We start from the raw sequence: 23,562 nt of genomic DNA, 5'->3' as shown, positions 1-23,562 counted from the left end.
ATGTTCCATGATCAAAGTTGAACAGTGATATTTCCCTATATCTTTCATTATCATGGTCAAAGGTTATGTAACATTTCAAGTTGCATTTGTTTTTTATAAAAATAAGTGTTTGAGTATGAAGAAGATACCACTGAAATCATGTTTTCTTATAGCGTTGACAAAAATTGGTTTTCATAACAACAGAAAACATCTCAGAACTCCAAACTCCAAACTGGTCAGGTGCAACGTTCCCACTCACAAAGATATGGTTGGATGAAATGGGGATTTCCTATTTTTTTTAAAGAATACTTGACCAGGGTAGAGAAGCCCTTTCCTTCTTTTGAAAGTTAAAAATCTGATTGATTATTTAACCTTTTTCAGTATTTTAATAACAATTGGAAATCTGATGTTGTTGCCTTTTCTTTTAGCTGTTATGTCACAGCAGGATCAGCAGAGGGTGCCTCTCTCTGAGTCTGGCTTGGTCAATAATTACACCACTTGTAAATAAATGGGACTCAGTGTGACGTCCTCACTGGCCTTTGCACTGGACTGAAAACTAGCTCTAACCCTTGATTGCTTTACTGAGCAAACTCTGGCTCCGACTGACGTTATCGAAGCAAGATGGCGACATATCGATCCAGAATAATTTGGGCTTCATTTCTTTATATCCAGTCAATGATGCAGACATTGATGTGTGATAGCTCTTATCAAAACAAAACAAAAATAAGGGCAAATAAGATCCACATCCTTGTGTAGAACTTGGAAAGGGGATATATATCATTAACCCGGCGTCTCCAGTAGTGATAAACTATGAGTAATTTTACTTTGCATATAAGTACATCTTGCTGACAATACTTAGCCTATATACTTTCACCTAAGGTTTTGAATGCAGGGCTTTTACTTGAAATCAAATATTTTCATGGTGGCATTACTTTTACTTAAGTAAAGGATTTGAATACTTCTTCCACCAGTGGTAATCCATCCATGTTTAGCCTCAATCCCCCCCCTGGTTCTCTCTCCTCTCCTCCTCTGGGCTGCATGGCTCTGCCATCATGGCTGCTTGCTGCTTGCTGCGGATGATGCTGGTGATGCTGGTGATGCTGGTGATGCTGATGATGCTGATGCTGATGTCACCACCGCCTCCCAGCTTCCCCTTGCCACAGCAGCACCGCCATTTTCCCCACACTCAGACCGACTTCACGCACGGAGCATCCCGCAGCCATCCGCCCCTCCCTCCCTCCCTCCCCGCCTGCCAGTCTCCCACTCGGGCTGTGACTGACGCACCGCTGTGCTCAACACTCAGCTGCTGCTGAAGCTGAGGCTCTTTCCCCGGCGGATCCTCTCCATGTATGGACGCGCGCACAGGAGGGATGCTGTAGACGCTCCGGCCCAGACGCGCATTGACAGAAACACGGGCTGCTGAGGAGATTTGGATCCTGGCGCTGGTTTGAATGGGCGGAGGATTCACCCTCTGAGCTCGAGTCTGAGTTGCTGAGGTAAGACACGGATCGAGTGAGAGGTTTTTCACGGCACAGCATCGGCCCCAAAGGGTGTTGCTAGGTGAGGGGCAGCAGATGCGTGCGTGTTGATGTGATTGTGCGATTTCTTGTGCGCATCAGAGGCGATGAACAAGGACTCAGTGAGGATTTGTAACGTCTAATTCCTCTTTAAAATGCCCACACGACTGAACATCTGCTCTCAAAATGATGCGAACATGTCATTTAAAGCGTATTAATGGGAGCTGACCTCCTTTCTGACGCAGTGGTGGATGAGCAGGCGTCTGTGCCGTTTCTGTTTACGCGGCCTGTGTTTGAGGTGCGGCAGGCGAGGCAAGATGGAGGAGACAATATTTACACGAGTTCTGCATATTCACTGTCTTTATAGCACGAATGTCTCCTCAGATTCTGTGATTGCACTGTCGATAATGTCTTTTCGTTGAGATGCTTAGGAGGGATGTTGTTATTCATGGGTGCAGGTTGGATGACTGATGTGCGCCGCGCAGCCCTAAAGCAAAAATGGCCTTTAAAAAAAAAAAAACGAACTAAATATTCGGGTCATGGACAGAGACAACTTTAAATGGTTCCCATGATAGACAGCTGTACAGTGAGAGGAATGGTTGTTGTTACGATGCAGAGAAAAACGCCACAGACACCTCCAGACAATTGTGTTATTTTCTGTGAAGCAGCGAGGAGACATGGTGCCAGCACAGGGCCTGTGAGGTGAGGGGATGATGCCCCGAGAGGAAGCAGCCATCTTACTGTAGAATATCAGGGACTCTGCTGATCTTCCTGGCAAATGATGGCCAAGCTTTTTAGTCCGAACGTGAATCTGCCTGAGGCCAGACTCACTGATACAAGGCCCCGAAACTGGAGGATCGTGTTATTCTAAGCTGTTTGTTTAGGCCTACGTGGCCCCGTCCTCCATATTAATGACAATAACAAGCCTTGAAACGTGCAAGTGAATTCTCTATTTCTACCATATTATAACGAAACCATATGTCATACATGTCCACTGCTGTTGCTAATGCATCCAGTAAATATACTTCTTGACATCCACCCCTGCAGGTGCCAGGTGTGTGTCTGTGTAGCCACACAGATCTCCAGCTGTACCGCTCGCCCGCACACCTACCTGCATCATGGCGGGGGCGTCGGTGAAGGTGGCGGTGAGGGTTCGACCCTTCAACTCCAGAGAGATCGGGAAGGACAGTAAATGCATCATTCAGATGACAGGGAACACCACAAGTGAGTATCAATTCAAGTGATTTAGTTTTTTGTTGTGTATTGGCAGTTGACGGCAGAATTGTTGAGCTGTAACATGATGATGTGGCTGTAAAACATTATTTCAACAGTATCGGGAGGGAAAGAAATGCACTGCAATCCTTGAGACAGTAACTTTCTGCAATTAGAATTGGAATGTTTAGAAATGTGGGTGTGTAAATATATGGTACTAACAAAACCCTTTGGAATTGTTCCAGTAGCCTCTGCCAGCAGTCCTGACCCTGCAGCAGTGGCTACAATGTAATCTTATGGGGCAACTGCGACCAGTCCATGAAATGTCCACTAGGTGCTTTATTGTCACCAATAAAAAGGCTTTAATTGTTGAACTTTGGTTGTTTGGTCCATGTTCCATCTGCTAACATGGAGTAGGCAGTGTTGATGAGCTATACTGATGCCAGCCAGATGAATTAGCTTCATTTTTGGGGGAGCTGTTGTGACGTTCACCTTTTTGTGCAGTCGCTGCTTGCGCATCCCGTCATGATTATAGTCCTTTGACCTACACTGAGCCGACTTTCACCTCAGATATTTGTCTCGTCTGCAATTTTGACCGGCAGAAACATGAGAGTGGGCAGGGAGTCACGCACGCAACATCTTGGCAGCCAGGGGAGGGGAAACAAAAGCTTCAGTCAGGTCTGAAGCCCGTCAGTGTGTCGGATGCAGCGACGCCACAGCTCTGCGCTCTCATCATACGAGCCACAGGGGCCAAATAGACCCCATTGTTCTGGTTGAGCCCTGACAGGGTCAGCTGATGCAGGCTAGTGTGTGTTTGTGCCCGTTGTGCTGGTCAGTGTTTTTAATGACCTCACTAGAGCCAAAGATTTAAACTTTGATTATTTAAGCTCATTAACTTCACTGGCTGTGAATGTGCTCACAGCTCTCACTGCTCTTTTATTTTTGCGACGTTGTTGATTCCGGCTGAGTGCACGTTTTAGCTGAACAGTTCTGCTGTAATGTTAAACGTGTCCACTGGGGGCATTAGAGGGGATTCAGTTTGCAGCAAACAGGGCATCTGCTACTGCTCATTTCTTGTTTCATATTCCACAAAGCCAGCACCCCTCCCCTCTTTAAACAAGATGACAGGGGATTCAAAACCTCTTTTACTGACACGGGGTGAAGTCTGATAAATGCAGTTGTATCCACGTCATTGGTCTGCCCAGCCTCTCCAGCCCCTCCCCTGACCAGTTATCATCTATTCAATCCCCTAATAAGGACTTAATGTTTATTCTGTCATAAATAATGTTCATATATATGTTTTTGATTCCTGATTCAGTAAGGGGCACATTCAAGTCTTTCCTTGTTTACTGTGAGCAAATCCACATATCACTGAATATATTTTGACAATTGCATGAAGCAGATTGTGTTCTTCAAAAAAGCATTTGCCATATTGATTGTTAGTATTCATACATGTTAGTAAGTGAATAATTCATTAAATATAGACTACTGACAGGACAGGGGCACTTCAGGGGCCAATCACTGGCCTCTGGATTTGCCCCCAGACCAAAATATTGAGTGTGTGTGTGAGGAGGTTGTGTTGCATTGACAGATGTAGATTTATAAGTGGTATGAATTTAAATATTGCCACCTTCTTCATTCTGGAGAACTGACAGTAGAAATGGTGAAATTGAATAATATGCAGGGTGTCAGGGTGAATGATCTGTTTTGCTTCATTTCAGCGATCCTGAACCCCAAACAGCCAAAAGAAAACAAGAGCTTTAACTTCGACTTCTCTTACTGGTCACACACTACGGTGAGTTTTCATGAAATCATCATTTTTACTGGTCAGATAAGAAAACTAATGACTCTCTCTAAAACAAACCACCGGTGACTGAAAATATTGATTTGATTTTTCAGATAACTTCATGGAAAAATTTTTGATGTCATATCATGCTTTAAAAAACAATGGATATCTGTTTGTCTCATCTATTTGTTTTTGACTTTATTTCCACTCCTCTCCTTTCATGTCTGTAGCCCGAGGACATCAACTATGCGTCTCAGGTACAGGTGTACAAGGACATCGGAGAGGAGATGCTGCTTCATGCCTTCGAAGGCTACAACGTCTGCATATTTGCATACGGCCAGACGGGATCGGGCAAAAGCTACACCATGATGGGACGACAGGAGGACGACCAACAAGGGATCATACCTCTGGTAGTGCAGCGTACAGTTCTGATACAGTTCGGAAAATTGGAAATATTCCTCACAGAGAAACAAATTCTGAATTTATTTATCACAAATGTATTTAAATGCGACTGAAATTTTTTGATAATTGTCTTTTGATTCATGTGTTTTTCCTGTTTAATTACTGTTAAAATTCCTGCTTTTTTTTCTAGCTGTGTGAGGACCTGTTCACCAAGATCAATGACATCAATAATGAAAACAGCCTGTCTTACTCTGTGGAGGTGAGTCATCTAAATGCTGGTTTCCAAATAGCAGCAGGCGTTGCTACACAGAGTCACAGAATTTGTCTCAGTATTAAACATTTAAACATTTAAAAACTGTGAATATTAAAGATTCTTCCATTTTCTTTTTGTTACACCTTTTAATAATCTATTTTATTGTGTTTAATTGTTTTTATTTGTTCGAGTTTATGCTCGTAAGTCAATTGTAAAGCACTTTGAACTGAATTGCTGTCTGACAACCGGCCGAGTCATAGAGATAACCATTAAACTCGTAGAATCATTTTATGACATGACTCCCTGTTTGCCGTCTCCAGGTGAGTTACATGGAGATTTACTGTGAGCGTGTACGTGACCTGCTGAACCCCAAAAACAAAGGAAACCTGCGTGTCAGAGAGCACCCGCTGATGGGACCTTACGTCGAAGATTTATCCAAGCTGGCCGTCACCTCCTACAACGACATCCAGGACCTGATGGACTCTGGAAACAAAGCCAGGTGACAGCCCGAAAGTCAACCAGGGATTAACCAGTTGATCGGTAGATGTAGTAGTGGATGGCAAAGATGAAAGATGAGTGATGTGGTTGGGATGAATTCATTAATCACTGGATGGAACCACTGACAAGATCAAGATTGACTATTTTTATCTCCGTGCCCGTGACAGCCAGTGGCCAACGGTAATTGTGAAAACGATATCTAAAAAACGCCCTGAGAGAATCCTTTCAAATTTATAAGAAATGTTTACCTAGACTCTCAGATTAACTGATTAGATTTGGTGGTCAAAGGTCAAAGGTCAATGTTTCAGTGGCCTCACAAACATGTTTTTGGTCTCTTGAAAATTATATCTCAAATCTGTCTTGAGGGAAGTTGTTCAAATTTTTACCAGGATTCCCTGATTTCAGTGGTCAAAGGTCAAGGTGAAAAAAAGGTGAAAAAAAATGGAAACAGCACTGGTTGGTGGAGTCATACAACCGAAGGTCGGTAATACTATTTCTTTTTCTGTTTTTCAGGACTGTGGCTGCTACCAACATGAACGAGACCAGCAGTCGCTCCCACGCTGTCTTCAACATCATCTTCACACAGAAGACACACGAAATGGATACAGAAAACACATTAGAAAAGGTTCTGACACCGAGCTCAGCTCACGGTCATGTCTTCGTGTTCATTCTATCCAACGGAAGGATGTTATTTTTTCTTATTAAAAAAAAATCAATAAGCCGTCACAGCTCCAGCAGAGATTCTGTGAGGCAGAAAATATTTTTTACGGCCTTTTATGACCTGTCTCGCCAGCAGTGTTGTTAACTGATTGATGAGTTGATGTATTGATAAATAACGCACATAAACTTATACTGCCTGTTCCCCTATTGTAGTTTCTGGTAAAATGTGCTCACTGCTGTCGGTGTGTTTTAATTTGAAATTATCTTCCACCATCACACAGGTCAGCAAGATCAGTCTGGTGGACTTGGCTGGCAGCGAGAGAGCCGACTCAACCGGAGCCAAAGGAACCAGACTGAAGGTGAGAGGGAGGTTGTTGTTGTTGTTGCAGCCAGTGGCCGGAGAGGCCCTGAGGGAATCTCTTCAAATTATGTGCAAACGTTGGACTCAAAGATGAACTGGTTAGATTTGGACGGTCCAAGGTCAAGGTCACAGTGGCTTCACAAGACAAGTTATTGGCCTCTTGAACATGATATCTCAAATCTGCCTTGAGGGCACTTCTTCAACTCCGGACTAGTTGTCACTTGGACGCAATGCTTATCTGTTTAGATGTCAGTGTTGAAAGGTGAAAGGTCAAGGTGACCTCAGATTATTGATAACGCAACATGTCAGCAACACCTGGGGGCGACTGAAGTTGCACTGGTTAGCCGAGGCATACAACCAAAGGAAAATTCAAGTGAATGTGTTTTTGCATACAGACTAAATAACTGATTTTATTGCTTTGTATTTGCAGGAAGGAGCAAACATCAACAAGTCTTTAACCACACTGGGGAAAGTTATTTCTGGTCTGGCTGAACTGGTATGTTTTTACATGTGTCATCAAAGATGCTAAACTGCTGAACCTTTTCATTCATATTATCATTATTGGAATAACACACATTTCTCTCTCAACTGTCAGGCCTCGGCACCAAACAAGGTAAGCAACAGCAACTATCACAACTTGGAAAAGGCAAATAGGATGTACAGTATCTTCTCTGTAACTTTTTAAGGGTCAATAGAAAATATACATGTTTATTTTTGTGTGCAGAACAAGAAAAAGAAGAAGGTGGAAAGTTTTATTCCTTACAGAGATTCAGTTCTGACCTGGCTACTGAGGGAGAACTTAGGTATGCAAAATATAATACTGTATATATGACTACTTCTACCATTGCTACTACTACTACTAATACTACTACTATTACGATGAATAATAATAATGCTAATAATAAAGATAATAACAATAATAAAAATAAAATAAAAAATAATAATATCTTCTTGTGTCGAATAAAGCTTTGTCTTATTCTCTGTCTTTTAGGAGGAAACTCTCGTACTGCTATGGTGGCTGCCCTGAGCCCTGCTGATATTAACTATGATGAAACCCTCAGTACCCTCCGGTGAGAAAGATCTCAATAAAACATCTTCTCTAATCTAATTAATTAGTTCAGTAGTTTTTCCCTGCTAAGTGAATTTTAAAGATACCGTCAACACAGATTCAAAATGTAGAGCAAAGGATTTTGGAGATCTGTGCTGCTTATATTCAAGGATGCTTGAAGTAGGGGTGCAGCGCCTCCACTGGCAAGGAGCTGTAACTGCAAGGCATACACGTTTAGCTAGAGAAATCAATACAAATTTTAAAACAATCATTTTCTAGAGAAACATTTTGAGAGAAGCAGAATAATAAGACTTTTTTCCATAATATTTGATTTAATTTTTGGAAATTCATTGTATTTCCTAATTCAAATGTGGAACATGATTTGTGTGGTGGCTAGAAAGTCAAGTCTGATGTCGGTTGTGTAAAAATGTAGTTAAACTGGTCATTCAAATGAAAACAAAAATCACAAATGTTGTGCTGCATTTAATATGACGTCATTATAAAATCGCTCGCAACACCCCCAACTCTTGCTGACTTCCAAAGTCCCTGCTTATATTTGCATTTTCGTGAGGAAAATATTATGTAGCTCAGCTGTGCTGCATCATGAATGGACCTTTGGGTTGTATAGCGTCCTAACAAATGTATGCACTGTAATTGCTGCAGCTTTTTTTCGTTAACCCCTGAAGTTGCAGCAGAATCCTTCTCATTTTATATCTCATATTGTCATTTGTCAGCCTGAGGCATTACACTTTATAGCTTAATGGTTTCTTAACCTCGGTGACCTCTCTTCCTCCAGGTATGCTGACCGTGCCAAACAGATCCGCTGCAACGCCGTGATCAACGAGGACCCCAGCAACCGTCTGGTGCGTGAGCTGAAGGAGGAGGTGGCTCGCCTCAAGGACCTTCTGTATGCACAGGGCCTGGGAGACATCATAGAGAGTGAGTGTGCGTAAAAAAACACACTCACACACACAAACACATATACATACACAATTAAGACAACAGCTCTCACGCACAGTCTCTTCTCTCCTCTGTCCTATCAGCGTATCGCTGTGCCGGCCCTGTCATCGATGGTTTGAAATGTGTGTATAACTCGTTCAGTGAGCCTGCGCTTTGCAACTAATAGAAAATTAAAATCACAAGCCGGCCTTCCTCCTCCACCACACCAGAAACCTGACTAACACAGCCCCTTGAGATCAAGTGTGAAGTCAGATGAGATTTGCTAAAGTGATTATTTAGAGGACCACAAAAATGATCTATGAGGTTAAACCTCGTTGTTTTAATCAATTCTGCAAAATGGCCTCCTTTTTTCTCTCCATAAGTTCTCATTTCCATGGTAACACATGTTTCCTTGCTTTCCTTTTAACATGGGAAGCTTTAATTGTATTATTAAAAGTAATGTGATCCCATCAGGACTCTTTGTTTAAAAAAAAAAAATAGAAAGCAGATAGCATCGAAGCCAGAGTTGGCATGGATCTGTTTGTTTGATGCATTTTCTTAAACAATTATTAGAAATCATGGAAGACAAGACTGACTAGGAGGACGCCATTTTAGATGACTGAGGAGCAAATGTTGCATCCTGGTTCTCTGTGTGTGGAGCTAATTGACGCTATGAGTCAGGAGCTTTGAGGCCTGGACTCTCAGGAGCTATGCTACCTCAGGCATCAGGACATGCATAACGTTAAAAGAAAAAGAAAACCATTTTTTTTCATTTCTTTCTCATAACATTCTCTTGCCTGCAAGCTTGTTGAATCTGTTTCAATGTATTTGAGGGTCAGAGAATAGAAAAACGCATCTGATCTCTAATTTTCTGTCTATTTTGCATTTTGGGTGATTGGCGTTGTTCTTTTCTCTCTGCGATGGCTTTGGTGAGCAAATTACTGCTGCTTCTTTGATCCATTATTTGAGCTTTCTCTTCTTTTCTTTTGTACTCCTCCCTGTCGTTCCCCCTTATTTTTTTCTTTTATTCATTTTGTTCCTCTCAATCCCTGGTGTCTCTCCTTAATTACCCGGCGTCTGCTTCTACCTTCCCTCCTTCTGTCCTTCCTTCCTTGCTTTCCTCCACGCAACGCCTCTCTCTCTGGCAGACCTGTGCGATTACAAGAACTTTGTGAATAATCGCCAGGCTGTCAATCAAAGGGGTGATCTCTCCACAGTGACCCACGCCATGACAGGAATGAGCCCCTCTCCCTCGCTGTCGGTGCTGTCCAGTCGCGCCGGGTCCATCAGCAATCTCCACGACCGCATCTTCAGCCCGGCCAGTGAAGAGACCATTGAGAGACTCAAGGTAGGAGAGAGGATAGTGAGATTGTTCAGGTTGTAGAGGTGGGAAATGGGAACGTTTATCAATTGAGTTAGGAGGACAAAAATCCAGAGGAGCAGCAATGAAATCTGGTGTGGATACATTTTATCTGTCTTAATTTCACCACCAGGAAACTGAGAAAATCATTGCTGAGCTCAATGAGACGTGGGAGGAAAAGCTGCGGCGTACTGAGGCCATCCGCATGGAGAGGTCAGTCCAAATTATTCATGCTGTGTTTTACAGCTTTTTTTTATGTCAGCTCTCATTCATACATCCTGCTCATGACCATTGCAGTCGGAACAGTCCCGTCACCCACCCGCATTTGGGTCTGCTCCACCTTAACTCAAATAAAGTGACTAACTAGTATAGTTTGACCATTGCTGTGCTGCTTGAACAACACTATATGCCATATTTGCAGTCTGTAGGGATGTACTTGTTTTTCAAATATTAGATTGGTAGCAATGCTCCACAGAAGGAAATGTCTGAAAGACACTGAGAGAGCAACGTGATAAAATCAAACAGATGGAGTTCGACATTTAGTTGAGAGGGCTGCCCCCTGCTGTTCATATTTAGTAACAGCAACAATTCTTTAACAAAACAGAGCCATAGTAATGAAAATATAGACTCACACTTAATCTGATATGACATTTAACCTGCAGAAAACAGTATAAAAAATCATCAGATGTTTAATAAGTGCCTTAATTTAAGTTGGAAGGCATTTATGTTCCCCTCAGTATGAATGTAAAGTAAACATTCTCTAACACTATGAAAGATTTTCTCAGATTTATTGTGGACATTTAATGCTTACATGAAAAATTAAGTAAGTAAATATTTTCATGTCATTGTGAGCATGTTAGCATGTTGAGGTTAGCTTTGAAAGCTTTAGGCTTCAGCTGTACAACAGGACAGTTGCTATCCATTGCAAAAACATCTAACCAATATCCGTAAAATTGTATGTTATGACGCTCCCTGTAGAGAGGCCCTGCTGGCTGAGATGGGTGTTGCCATGAGAGAAGACGGAGGCACTGTGGGTGTCTTCTCCCCGAAAAAGGTGAGGTGCTCATCACTATTAGTTATGATAGTTTGATATTTTTTGCAACATTTCTCTGATCTCACACAAACACAATCAAATGACGATCATGACTTCCACCTTCAGACCCCTCATCTGGTGAACCTGAACGAGGACCCGCTGATGTCCGAGTGTCTGCTGTATTACATCAAAGACGGCATCACCAAGTAAGGTTTTAAATATTTTCAGTTTTGAGATTTAATCCAAACCATGGACTGTAAATAAAGATGGACGAGATGACTGCTACCCAAAACAGAAGCCAAAGCATCTCGATTGCCACCTGGTGTCGATGGTGCAGTATAGGTTATAAACGCCATTTTCAAAATTTTCTGTCATTGTAGATATCACACTGATGTCTATGTGTTCATTCGTCCGGTAGTTTTGGCTTTGATTAGTTATTTAATGATAGAAAAAGAAAGTGAAATGACAAAACTGATAGCTGACTCCTGATTGGTCGGGCATATGAATCAACGAGGGCTGTTTTGGGGGATTTGTCTAAATTTTATCGGCGTATCTTCTCGCAGGGTTGGCCGAGAAGATGCCAAGACTCGTCAAGACATCGTTCTCAGTGGCCATTTCATCAGAGACGAACATTGCACCTTCAGCAGCACCACGGGCCCTCAGGGAGAAGGTAAACAACTTTGCCTCAATATGTCAAATTACAATGTTCCAGTTTGCACATGTATTTGAGATATACCTTATTTTTCTAGGATGTGTCATCCTTGAGCCATGCGAGGAGTCAGAGACGTATGTCAATGGGAAGAGAGAGACCTCCCCCATCGTTCTGCGATCTGGTGAGTGTGTTTGAAATGAGGTGGAAAACAAAGTAATTGCACAGAGAACAGTAAATATAGAAAAGTATGTCAAGAGAAGTCTGAGGCCAAAGTAAGAGTTTGGAAATCTGAATAACTACCAAGACTTTTCAGTCACTTTGTTATTTTGTTGCATGAGCTTTTACTTTCTAAGAGTGCTTTAATGTTCTAATGCCAAAGCAGTAATGCCAGCTTTGTAATTACTGTGTGACATCATCACACATTTGACCATTTAGACTTATTTTGATTTGAACTTTTTAGGGAATCGCATCATCCTGGGGAAGAGCCACGTGTTTCGCTTCAACGACCCGGAGCAGGCTCGTCTGGAGCGAGAGAGGACGCCGTGCGCTGAGACGCCGGTGGAGCCCGTCGACTGGGCCTTCGCTCAGCGAGAGCTGCTGGAGAAACAAGGCATCGACATGAAGCAGGAGATGGAGCAGAGGTGAGTGTGGAGAACTGTGAATTTTGTTCACAACAATGAATGTTTTTAATAAAGTTACACTATTCTTACATGTGATTATATATCTTTGCTTCCAGGCTTCAGGAACTTGAGGATCAGTACCGTAAAGAAAGGGAGGAGGCCAGTAACCTACTGGAACAGCAAAGACTGGTAAGAAAAAGCTGAATTTGAAAACATCAAATATGAACTTGTGTCTGTGCAGCCTTGAAATAGATAACTGTTTAATATACGTTCACCCTGTTCCTGATCTGCATCATGTGTTTTCTTTCAGGACTATGAGAGTAAACTGGAGGCTCTTCAGAGACAGGTGGATTCTCGGTGCCTGGAGTCACCTGAGGAAGAGGAGGAGCCTGAAGAGGAAGGTGATACTGTCACTTTCAACTCTAAAATTCAACACAAACAACTCAGGCTTTTGTTTGGTCACATCTGATTCTCATATCAACTCACTTGCCTCCCCAGTGCCGTGGACGCAGCGTGAGACGGAGCTGGCTCTGTGGGCGTTCAGAAAGTGGCGTTTCTACCAGTTCACCTCTCTCAGGGATCTGCTGTGGGGCAACGCCATCTTCCTCAAGGAGGCCAATGCGATCAGTGTGGAACTGAAGAAGAAGGTGTGACATTAGTCAAACATTACTCAGCACTGTGCCACAGGCGATGTGTGTTTTTATCACTTTCATTTAACATTTTCCTTTTTCATGGATCTTGATGAAAAACACAGGCACGTTTGGCATATTTATGGAAAGCGGAATTTGGTGCAGATACAAATACAAATCTGTATCTAGTGAATTTAAATGGAGTTAAATGGTGGATTTATGCACTCTACTATTTTTTATTTATATTTTGTACAGATTTTTGTAAATGACTACATTTAGTCTCACAGTTGAGACACAGTTGGATATAAACAAGCTGCCACTCATGTTTGACGTCCTTGTGTGGTCCACAGGTGCAGTTCCAGTTCGTCCTGTTGACGGACACTCTCTACTCTCCGCTGCCGCCTGACCTGCTGCCCCCCTGCGTGGCCAAGGAGAGAGAAAGACGACCTTTCCCTCAGACCATCGTAGCCGTGGAGGTCCAGGATCAGAAGAACGGAGCCACGCATTACTGGACTCTGGAGAAACTCAGGTAAACGCTTAAAGCTGATCGCACGCTCAAGGTTTTATTGATCCATCATAATAAAAACAAAGTGTGAATTTTATGGTTCATAACGTTATCTAATATAAGCGAAGAGACATTCATTCATATCAACTGATTATTTTAGCTCCACCTGTTGTCGTGTTCTGGTTTGTTTATGTATTTTTTGTTCAATATACCCTCTGCAGGCTGAGGCTGGACCTGATGAGAGAAATGTACGACCGTGCCGCAGAGCTCCCCAGCAGTGCTGTGGAGGACTGCGACCACAGCCTGACCGGAGGCGACCCGTTCTACGACCGCTTCCCCTGGTTCCGTCTTGTCGGCAGGTCAGATACTGAAGAGAGGCAGCATTAATCTCATTTAACGCACACTAAACATCTTGGTAAACATGAAATCTCATCCCCTCCCTCGCTTCTTCTCCTCAGGGCTTTTGTGTACCTGAGTAACCTTCTGTACCCGGTGCCCCTGGTACACCGCGTGGCCATCGTCAGCGAGAAAGGAGAAGTGAAAGGCTTCCTCCGAGTGGCTGTGCAGGCAATATCAGGTAGAAACATCCAGGCCGAGTGTTTATTTGAAATCATTATAGCTGCTTTCTTTGAGACGCTTTCTACTTGAAATGACTCCATCTCTGTTACAACACTGTGTCCTCTGCTTTGTCTTTCTTCAGCCGATGAGGAGGCCCCTGATTACGGCTCTGGTGTGAGGCAGTCCGGCACCGCCAAGATCTCCTTCGAAGACAAACATTTTGAGAAGGTACAAACAGGTCATTCCTATTGGTTTTTAGGTATCCTATGAGCCCAAAAGGACAAGCAATGTCAAACAAGATTTGGTCAAATGATATTATTTTGTTTGTTTGTCTTTGTATTAGTTCCAGACTGAATCGTGTCCTGGTAATATGTCACACTCCAACACCTCCCAGGAGGAGCTGAGAATCGTGGAGGGGGAAGGACAAAGCCCTGAGATTGGATTCTCTGCAGATGAAGTCAACAACAACACGTGTGCAGGTGAGAGTAGATCTGTGCACGGACTGTTAGTTATGTCTGTCTATCGAACTGGGATTTTTCATTGTTCAGGATTTGAGCAGACGAGAAATACTGTGCTGATGACAGTTCTCCCTTTACAGTGCTCACAGGATATAAACATCTAAAACAAAAGTATCCAGTCAGAATAATAAGGGAAAAAAAGCCAAAATTTGTGGTGAAAAAAGAAACTGCAGCTTCAGAGTGTAACTGTGTCTGTCCCTGTGTCATGTAGCCTCTGTGGAGCCTCCCAGCAGCCCAGAGAAGAGTTTAAGTCTGGGTCTGGATCTCCCCCTGGACCTCTCCCCAGAGATTGCCCTGTCCCACCTGAAGATCGGCAGCACCTTCACCTTCAGAGTCACCGTCTTGCAGGCCTCCAGCATCTCAGCCGAGTATGCTGACATCTTCTGCCAGTTCAAGTGAGTGAACAGCAACACTTCAGTCAGCCAGTCCTGACCAAAGAGAATAACACTGTTGGTCCCATTAAGTGTTCAGAGTTGTTTATTTCCCAACACGTGATCAATAAAGTATCAATAAAGTTTTTCCGATCCCATTTAAAATGTTCACGGACGGTAGTTGTTTGTGATTTGAGTACTATACAAGTTGAGAATATGTCAGACTGGGACTTTGGTAATAATAATAATAATAATAATAATAATAATATATACTTTTTTTATTTGGATCTGCACAAATTTCACACACTCATAAATATCTTTACCCTCAACATTCCTAACATTCTCTTCGAAAATGTAATAAAACGCCTTATCTCACAATGTTAAAGAAAGTGAAAAATAGTTCCCGTGTCAGTCCCCTTATCTGGATCTGCACCAAAATTGAATGGGTTCTTTCTTGACTCATGCCGCATCCTTCCACCAAGTTTCATGTTAATCCGTTAAATAGGTCTTATGTATTCCTGTCAACAAACAAATGCCAAACAAACTCCTTGTCAGAGTTGTTATAAAGTCTTCTCTTGTTTCAGTTTCATCCACCGTCATGACGAAGCTTTCTCCACTGAACCGCTGAAGAACACCGGCAGAGGACCTCCGCTGGGCTTCTACCATGTCCAAAATGTGAGGTTACAACTACTGCAATATGTTTGACTTATCTTGTATTTACTGTCAGGCTGCTTGATTAATTGTCTGAAGCGTTGTAGTGACATTTCATTCCTTCTCTCCTCTGTCAGATCACAGTGGAGGTGACTAAATCCTTTGTGGAGTACATTAAGACTCAGCCCATCGTCTTCGAGGTGTTCGGTCACTACCAGAAACAGCCCTTCCCTCCGCTCTGCAAAGACCTGATCAGGTCAGGGAGAAATCTGAACTGTTATTTCTGACGGCTGATGCCTGGTGTGTGTGAGTCGATCACTTTTAGATGGGACCCTCAAGTTCCCTCACGTTTCTGTGTCCTTGTCTTGTCTCTTAGTCCGCTGAGACCCTCCAGGAGGCAGTTCCCCAGGGTGATGCCTTTATCCAAACCAGGTTAGTTTATCAAACATCATTATTTATCTGTGATGTGTCATTTATTTCACCACCACCTTGTATAAGTAGTATTTTTACACATTAGTTTAATTTAGTGATCCGCTCTTTCCTACAGTAATCTGTGATAGTTAAATCAATGGAAATCAAACATAATCTATTCAATTAATCCATAACAGGTTAAAAAAAACAAGCTGCTCTGTGATGTTGACATTTCTTCCCCTTGAACTATTGGCAGTATCAGTTCCGTGTGGTTTACACTGTTCCGCTCTGTCACACATTGATCTGTTCTCTGTTCACTTGTCAGTTCCGGCCACCAAGCTCAGCACTTTGACTCGCTCCACTGCGGGACCATGTCACGCCAAGTACGATCTCATGGCCTTCTTTGAGATCTGTGAGCTGGAGGCCAACGGAGAGTGAGTCTTATCTTTGTATCTGTTTTCCATCTAAGATAATAATAGATACACAAAGATATGTCGTTTTTTATCACTGCAGTGAAGCCCTGAAAGCGGACAACAATCTTTGGGGGGTATCATTTTTCATTTAGAGACAGAGGGAGTGAGAGGGCTACAACCTGTTAAAAGTTGTTTTTCTTCGCTGCACCCTTGTGGTTATAAGTCATTATTTTGAAAGATTTAAAATGTGAACTAAAATTAATAATAGGTTAACGCAGTGGGATTTGAATTCAAGTCTCTCAGGGGAAACTCCTGTGCTCAAACCACCACATCAACATAAATCCACTAGATCGGCACAAACTAATAATATCAGTCCATGAAACATGTCTGATTTTTTTCATCAAGATCCATGAATTACTATCTAAGAAATCAACAAAAAAGTAAAAAAACATTAAGGTGAAAAAAAAAAGTGTATATCAACATGTGTTTGATGTCTCTGATTTTTCCTTTTCCCCAGCTACATACCTGCTGTTGTGGACCACAGAGCTGGGATGCCCTGTCACGGCATGTTCCTCTTACATCAGGTCAGACAACCTCTCTTTAAATAATTATCAGACTTCAGGGTGAAAAATGTCAGCAGCCAATTATACTTTGAGTAGCTTGGGGTCAATCACTTCAGCTAATTGAGTTGGGTTTGCTTCCCGTCCTCTCTGGACTGCACAGGGCATTCAGAGGAGGATCACCGTCACCATCGCTCATGAGACAGGAAATGATGTCGAGTGGAAAGAGGTGAAAGAGCTGGTCATTGGTGAGTAATGAAGAAAAATGAAACGTCCTTAATTTTTTAAAATAATGTCTCGTCACTGAACTAATGTCCCTAACCCTAACCATAACCCTAACTTGATTAAGGTCGCATTCGAAACACACCAGAGGCTGATGAGACCATCATCGACCCCAACATCCTTTCTCTCAACATCCTGTCCTCCGGATACTTCTGGCCAAAACATGATGACAAGTATGCTATCTATTCATTCCATCCGTCCATCCGTCCATCCAACCATCCATTAGTATCATTTTGTACACTGCTTCAGGGCTTTTCATACTCAACACAATTTTATTTTGTATTAATACATTTTTATGTTTTGCATTAAAACATAGTTAACTTTGCATGGATCAACATAGTTTTTTTGAGTTTGAACTTTCAGCAGCTTCAGATGAAAGTTTCTAACTCCGCCTTTTTCTTCTCATTCTTTTTTAACGGCAGCGTCTCCTTGGGAGTTGATCATAGGTATAATGACAATCATTTTTATCTTTTCAATTTAATGATAACAAGATATCCCTTTGCTCACCTGCTTTTTTTTTTTCTTATTAGCTTGAATCTTCCTGCTTAAAAAAAACACGTAGATCAATGGCGACGTTTTGTTTTTTTCTCTCTTTCAGGACGTTCTACCGATTTGAGGCAGCATGGGACAGTTCCATGCACAACTCTCTTCTCCTGAACAGAGTCACTCCCTATGGGGAGAAGATCTACATCACCCTGTCTGCTTATCTGGAGGTTTGGAAATTGTTTTTTCTTATGTGTGTTTATATTTGCCCGTTTTCTTTGTTATTTATTTATTTGCCTACTATTTCAGCCTATACCACTGATTTACATTGATTTCAAAACGTTGATTATATCTTGTCTCAAATAAGTATTGATTCAAACCAAGAGCAGTCAGCAATCAGACACTTTTGCCGTCTTGTGAATGGAATCGGATTTCTGTGTATTTTGACTAGATGGAGAACTGCACTCAGCCGACAGTGATCACCAAAGATTTCTGCATGGTGTTTTACTCGCGTGACGCAAAGCTGCCGGCCTCTCGCTCCATCAGGAACCTCTTCAGCACCGGCTGCCTCCGGCCCTCAGAGAGGTTTGTGCAATCTGAATCAATACAGTGCAACCTAGACTACTATCTGTGTATATATATATACTGTATATTTCATGTTATTTACTGTTAAAATGTTTTGCTCTCTCCATCCCAGTAACCGTGTCACAGGAGTCTATGAAGTCACTCTGTGCCATGTGGCTGACAATGGAAGTCCAGGTGAGACGGAACTAAAGCAAACAAGAAAATCATCTTAAAAAAAAAAAGAGGAAATCTCAAACATGACCGATTGTGTTTTGTCGTACTTAAAGTGAGACTCTTTTCCTTCTCTTCACCAGGCATGCAGCGTCGTCGCAGGCGTGTGCTGGACACCTCGGTGGCGTACGTGCGAGGAGAGGAGAACCTGGCTGGCTGGAGGCCTCGGAGCGACAGCCTCATCCTCGATCACCAGTGGGAGCTGGAGAAACTCAGCTTACTGCAGGAGGTAAGAGAGTCTGCAGACAGAAAAGTAAGAACGAATAGATCAGCAAAAAAAAACAACCCTTCCCTGATAATCCTATTTGTTTCTTAATTTATCACAAGAACTAAAACTACTAACTTAAACTGAAGCTACTAATTAAACTGTCTACTCTTACACCAAATCTTCGGGTCATTGAAATACAGTGTTTTTCGCTCGACATTGATGAAAAGATTTGTGGGTTAGATGATTATTATTATTATTTGCTGCCCTTTAAAACTACCAACACCTTTATTTAAAGTGGGTGTTATAGATATTAAAGTATAACTATGAAAAAACATGGACACAAATTACATTTTTACAGAAACTAACTTCATTGCATCCTTCACAAGAAAACTGACACGCAGAACAAAAAAGAAGCAAATACAATACAAAAATCCAGCAAAATGATGCATTGCTTGTGGTTATAGGTGGAGAAGACCAGGCACTACCTGCTGCTGAGGGAGAAGCTGGAGGCGACTCTGCAGGCGGGGCAGGACGCGCTGTACAAGAGCAGCGACATTAGCGACTTCGCGAAGAGTCCCGTCCTCAGCCACAGTCCCAGCAGCAGCCCCGCCCTCGAGAGCCCCAACCAGAGGCAGAGGGAGCTGGCTGCCAAGGTGACTGCTGCTCATTTGAGCTCATCGTGTGGTTTCAATGACTAGGTTCAACATCATCTAAAAATAAAAAATCTGTTGTCATTGTTTTCTTCCCCTCAGTGTTTGCGTCTGCTGATGCACACCTTCAACAGGGAGTACAGCCAGGTGAGCAGCAGTGCCAGTGAGAGCAAGGTGAGCCCCAGCCTAGGCCCCGTAACCCGGCCCGATAATCCCTCTGAACCTCAACGTTTACTCTGTTGCCTTCGCTAAATATTAAAGCCCCGCACTTCACCCACTCTCTGCCACTGCATTTAATCATTCGATCATTTGTTCAGCACAGATTTTTATCTCTTTTTAATTTTCTTTTCCCATCCAATTTCATTTCCCTCAGTTCTTTTTAAGATTTCGGTCTTTATAACCACGCAGTAGACCTGCATCAAATATTATTCAATAATATTATCCAGATGGATGAGATATGTCAGATATGATAATCATACAAGAAACGTTTTCTGTCTCAGCATCGGTGACATCTAGTGGCCCGAGGCATTATTTTTTTCAGTTGTCCGTCTGTCCTTGCCTTTCTTGTGAACACAATATCTCAAGAACGTTTTTAGGGAAATTCTTCAAATTTGTTACAGATGTCCAGTTTGGCTCGCGAATGAACCGAGGTCAAGGTCGCTGTAACTTCACACTGCACATTATTTGCCTTGTGGACCCGTTGTCCCAGGAAAACCCCCATGGAATTCTTTGAAATTTGGCACAAACATTTACTTAGACTCACACATGAAGAGATTAGAACTTGGAGGTCAATGTCACTGTTACCTTACAAAACATGTTTTTTGGTATTGTAAACTAAATAGTTCAAAACTGCCCTTAGGGGATTTCCTCAGAATTTGCCACAAACATTTTCTTGGACTCAAACATGACCTGATTAGAATTTGTAGGTCAAAGGTCAAGGTCACAGTGGCCTCACAAATCCCTTTTTGCTTGATGATTAACTGATCAAGGTGACGGTTGCCCCACACAACATGTTTATGGCCTCTTGAACATGATATATTAAATCTGCCTTTTGGGAATTTCTTCAAATTTTAAACCTTGGACTCAGGGATTAAGTGATTAGATTTCAGAGGTCAAAGGTCACTGTGACCTAATATGATTCTGGAACATAAAAGTGTGTAGACTGAAAGTGCACTGGTTCCCTGAGACTTACAACTGCAGGGCGATAATTCTAGTTTTCAGGATAATATTGACGAAGGTCTCCTGCTCACCTCTTTCCTCTGAAACCCATGTATCTTTTGTTCATCCCTGAGAATGGTTTAGTTTCATCTTCTTTTTCCCCCGACCTCATTTGTCACTGTCCCTCCTCCTCTGAGACTGCGAGGCTCCCACTAACCTGATCTTACTCCTGCATGTCTTTAACATGCTAATCAATGAGGGGCTCTTAGACATAATGAGGATTTGTGTTACACTGCTACAGAGATTGTTCTACAATACATTGCCAGAACATGACAATTTGTCTGATTGAGTTGTTTTCTGAATGCATGTCTGTGTTGTTTGTGCTTAATTGTTTCCCGATATGTTTCGTCCGTGTCTGTATTTGTCCCTCTTGTCTTGTGTGTGTCTGCGTGTGTGCTTCTCCATCTATGTTGTGTGTGTTTTGCGTTTGTGTGTGTACATGGGTGCGTGTGTTTTAGCTCTCTGAGATGTCTGCGTCACTAATGAGGGAGTCGTCATCTGGACTGAGCACGCTCACTCCATCTTCTACCTGCCCGTCACTGGTCGAGGGACACTATGACATTAGGTATGTAACTACATGTCCTTACTCTCAGTATCATTTTAATTCAGTGTGTTGGTAAATGTAATGTTTCCCGAGACAATGTCATGGTTCACAGCCACAGAGTTGTACATTAAGATGGACATGTCTCCACTTCCTCCCACTATTCAGAAATTAAGCTAAAATATCCCGATTCATATGTCACCATCCTGTGCAAATAATTTGTGCTGTGAAACTTTGCTTAGTTGAACCCTAATTTCTTGTTGTCAAATCATAAATTTGTTTTTTGAAGACATACTGAACCAGGTTCAGGAGCATCCACTCCAGATCTGGACCCGTACAGCCCAGTGGACAGAAAGAAAGCTCTCCGAGGATACAGCTTTGTTCCTGACATACAGGAGATTCGCGTCAGGTCAGACTTCACATGTCATACTAAACTAATTTCACTTGGGGACTAAACATGATGAAGAGCAGTTGTGATCAATGTTTATTCAGTTTGTCTTTAAGTTCTTATTTCTTTCATCCTATGCAGCCCCATCGTGTCAAAGAAGGGCTACTTGCACTTCCTGGAGCCCCACACCAGTGGCTGGGTGAAGCGCTACGTGGTGGTGCGCCGGCCTTACGTCTACCTGTACCGCAGCGAGAGGGACAGTGTTGAGAGAGCTGTCATCAACCTGTCGTCTGCAAAGGTGGAATACAGCGAAGACAAACAAACCTTACTGCGGGTATGACCCAGCTTGAATTCAATCCTAATACAGATTTATCTTTAAGAAAATGAACAGCTAACTTTGCTAACCTGAATAAACATCAGTAACCCCTGTGTTAAATATCTCTAGACTCCCAACACGTTTGCTGTGTGCACCGAGCATCGTGGGATACTGCTGCAGGCCACCAATGACAAAGAGATGCATGACTGGCTGTATGCTTTCAACCCTCTGTTAGCTGGCACCATCAGGTGGGTGGAGAAGAAACTGTCGAGGAAAAATCCAACAGAAGAGCAACACAAATGAGCTGTTTGCTGTTGGTTAAACACATTTAAAATGAGTGTATCTTGCTTTCACAGGTCTAGTGTAGGCTGTTTTCCCAGAGAGAAACAGATACAGTGTAGCTGTTTTCAGACATGCACAGAACTACGGACATTTTCCTGACAGTTTCCAGAGGGGCCAACATTTTCCAGAACTTTTCCGGCCATACCCCTTGTAAAATGTCCGTAAAATGTCCAAGTGAGTTCATATGATAATACAGCCGGAAAATATCCCTGAAAATTCAATGAGTGGCTGTGTTCATGACTTATATGATTTCTTATAAAATTAGGTGTTTTTTTACACAGCTTGCTATTTACCTTTATCTGACTGTCCTATTTGCAATTTGTTGTTGATCTCCTCTCCTCAGGTCAAAGCTCTCCCGGAGAAAGTCTGTCCAGTCGGTCCCGTCTGCACAGAGGATGTGAGAGGTGAACCAGCCTGGTGGAAACCTACACACAAAAAAAAAAAATACAATCTAAAAGCTCCGCTCTCCATCCTGCTCCGATGAACATTGACCATATAAACAAACTTATAAATAAAACCATTTACATTGCTCTCTATGTGACATCATCTCAAACCCCAGCGAAACACCTCTTCTCTCTTTTTGCAGTCAACACCTCAGACCCTGCATGGTGTGCTCCCTCCTGACCATTAGAAATATACATAAGAAACACTAATCACCCAAACATGTTAGTTATCCTACCCCTGCTGGGCTTTTGGACATGTTCTGATTAGTTTTTCATATACATGTAGAAATCAGTCTCCTGTGAGGCCACCCGGTCACTGTAGAAAGTTACTATGTGTTCTGAACATAAGTCCCAGTTGTAAAAACCAACCATTCATGTATTTCTACTTAACGCCATCAGGTGAGGGGGGAAAACAATAATACTTTAAAAAAAAAACACCAAACTGGATGTTACTCTGTGTAGACGTGTATTTAGCTCCACATTACCTCAGTTTGCAACGGCTTGGTGCTCTATGACATAGAGTAATTGTTTCACGGCAAAAACGGACGAGTCATTAAAACACTGAAGTAGCATGAGGAGGGATTTGTTGAGACAAAAGGGTAAGCTGTATCTGTGTTGTTGTTTTTTATTTTTTTATTTTATTAAACTAGTTCAACTGAGTTTGTTGGCCAGATTGAGGCAGAAAATAACCCAGGAGAGATAACTCATGTCCTCGCCTTGTTCTTGATATGTTCGTCTACATTCAACATAACCCCCTTGTTCATATATTTATATATTTATATATATAGCTAAAGCAGAATATTATTTATTGTTGCTATCATAGGTTCTCTGCACTGTTATTTATTTGTGACAGGATCACTGACCAGTTTTGTTTCATGGCACTTTATTATCGTTATTGAGTTAATGTCTTGTATCATTCACTCACTTGTTTTAACCAAAGTATTTTTTTTGTTATTCTAC

General features: G+C 42.3%; 1 protein-coding gene across 12 annotated transcripts; it reads left to right on the top strand.

Annotated features, from left to right (window-relative positions):
* The first annotated feature begins 1,104 nt into the window (after positions 1 to 1,104).
* Positions 1,105 to 23,026, top strand: kif1ab (kinesin family member 1Ab). 12 transcript variants are annotated; one of them, XM_034613350.1, is made up of 49 exons: positions 1,105 to 1,475; positions 2,544 to 2,720; positions 4,430 to 4,503; positions 4,725 to 4,904; positions 5,087 to 5,155; positions 5,470 to 5,648; positions 6,161 to 6,272; positions 6,589 to 6,666; positions 7,099 to 7,164; positions 7,264 to 7,281; positions 7,393 to 7,471; positions 7,660 to 7,738; positions 8,513 to 8,655; positions 8,760 to 8,798; positions 9,804 to 10,003; positions 10,149 to 10,228; positions 10,994 to 11,069; positions 11,175 to 11,254; positions 11,612 to 11,718; positions 11,798 to 11,881; positions 12,161 to 12,341; positions 12,437 to 12,509; positions 12,631 to 12,721; positions 12,819 to 12,967; positions 13,300 to 13,478; positions 13,676 to 13,813; positions 13,913 to 14,031; positions 14,155 to 14,240; positions 14,356 to 14,491; positions 14,742 to 14,925; positions 15,486 to 15,576; positions 15,690 to 15,808; positions 15,929 to 15,984; positions 16,289 to 16,397; positions 16,894 to 16,960; positions 17,100 to 17,184; positions 17,286 to 17,391; positions 17,641 to 17,664; positions 17,817 to 17,931; positions 18,153 to 18,286; positions 18,399 to 18,460; positions 18,580 to 18,725; positions 19,169 to 19,357; positions 19,457 to 19,501; positions 21,031 to 21,137; positions 21,403 to 21,522; positions 21,643 to 21,835; positions 21,947 to 22,065; positions 22,503 to 23,026. In XM_034613350.1, exons 2-49 carry the CDS (start codon positions 2,615 to 2,617, stop codon positions 22,558 to 22,560), a joined length of 5,130 nt encoding a protein of 1,709 aa, XP_034469241.1. In that variant the 5' UTR covers positions 1,105 to 1,475; positions 2,544 to 2,614; the 3' UTR covers positions 22,561 to 23,026. The 12 variants fall into 12 exon arrangements, with proteins under 12 accessions (XP_034469241.1, XP_034469239.1, XP_034469244.1 ...); XM_034613348.1 differs by having other exon boundaries at positions 19,457 to 19,528; XM_034613354.1 differs by having other exon boundaries at positions 1,106 to 1,475; positions 9,873 to 10,003; positions 19,457 to 19,528.
* Positions 23,027 to 23,562: the final 536 nt, after the last annotated feature.

Source organism: Hippoglossus hippoglossus, chromosome 17, assembly GCF_009819705.1.
Source record: "Hippoglossus hippoglossus isolate fHipHip1 chromosome 17, fHipHip1.pri, whole genome shotgun sequence".
NCBI lineage: Eukaryota > Metazoa > Chordata > Actinopteri > Pleuronectiformes > Pleuronectidae > Hippoglossus > Hippoglossus hippoglossus.
Note: the sequence above shows the minus strand (reverse complement) of the source record. Positions and strands in the feature narration are given on the sequence as shown.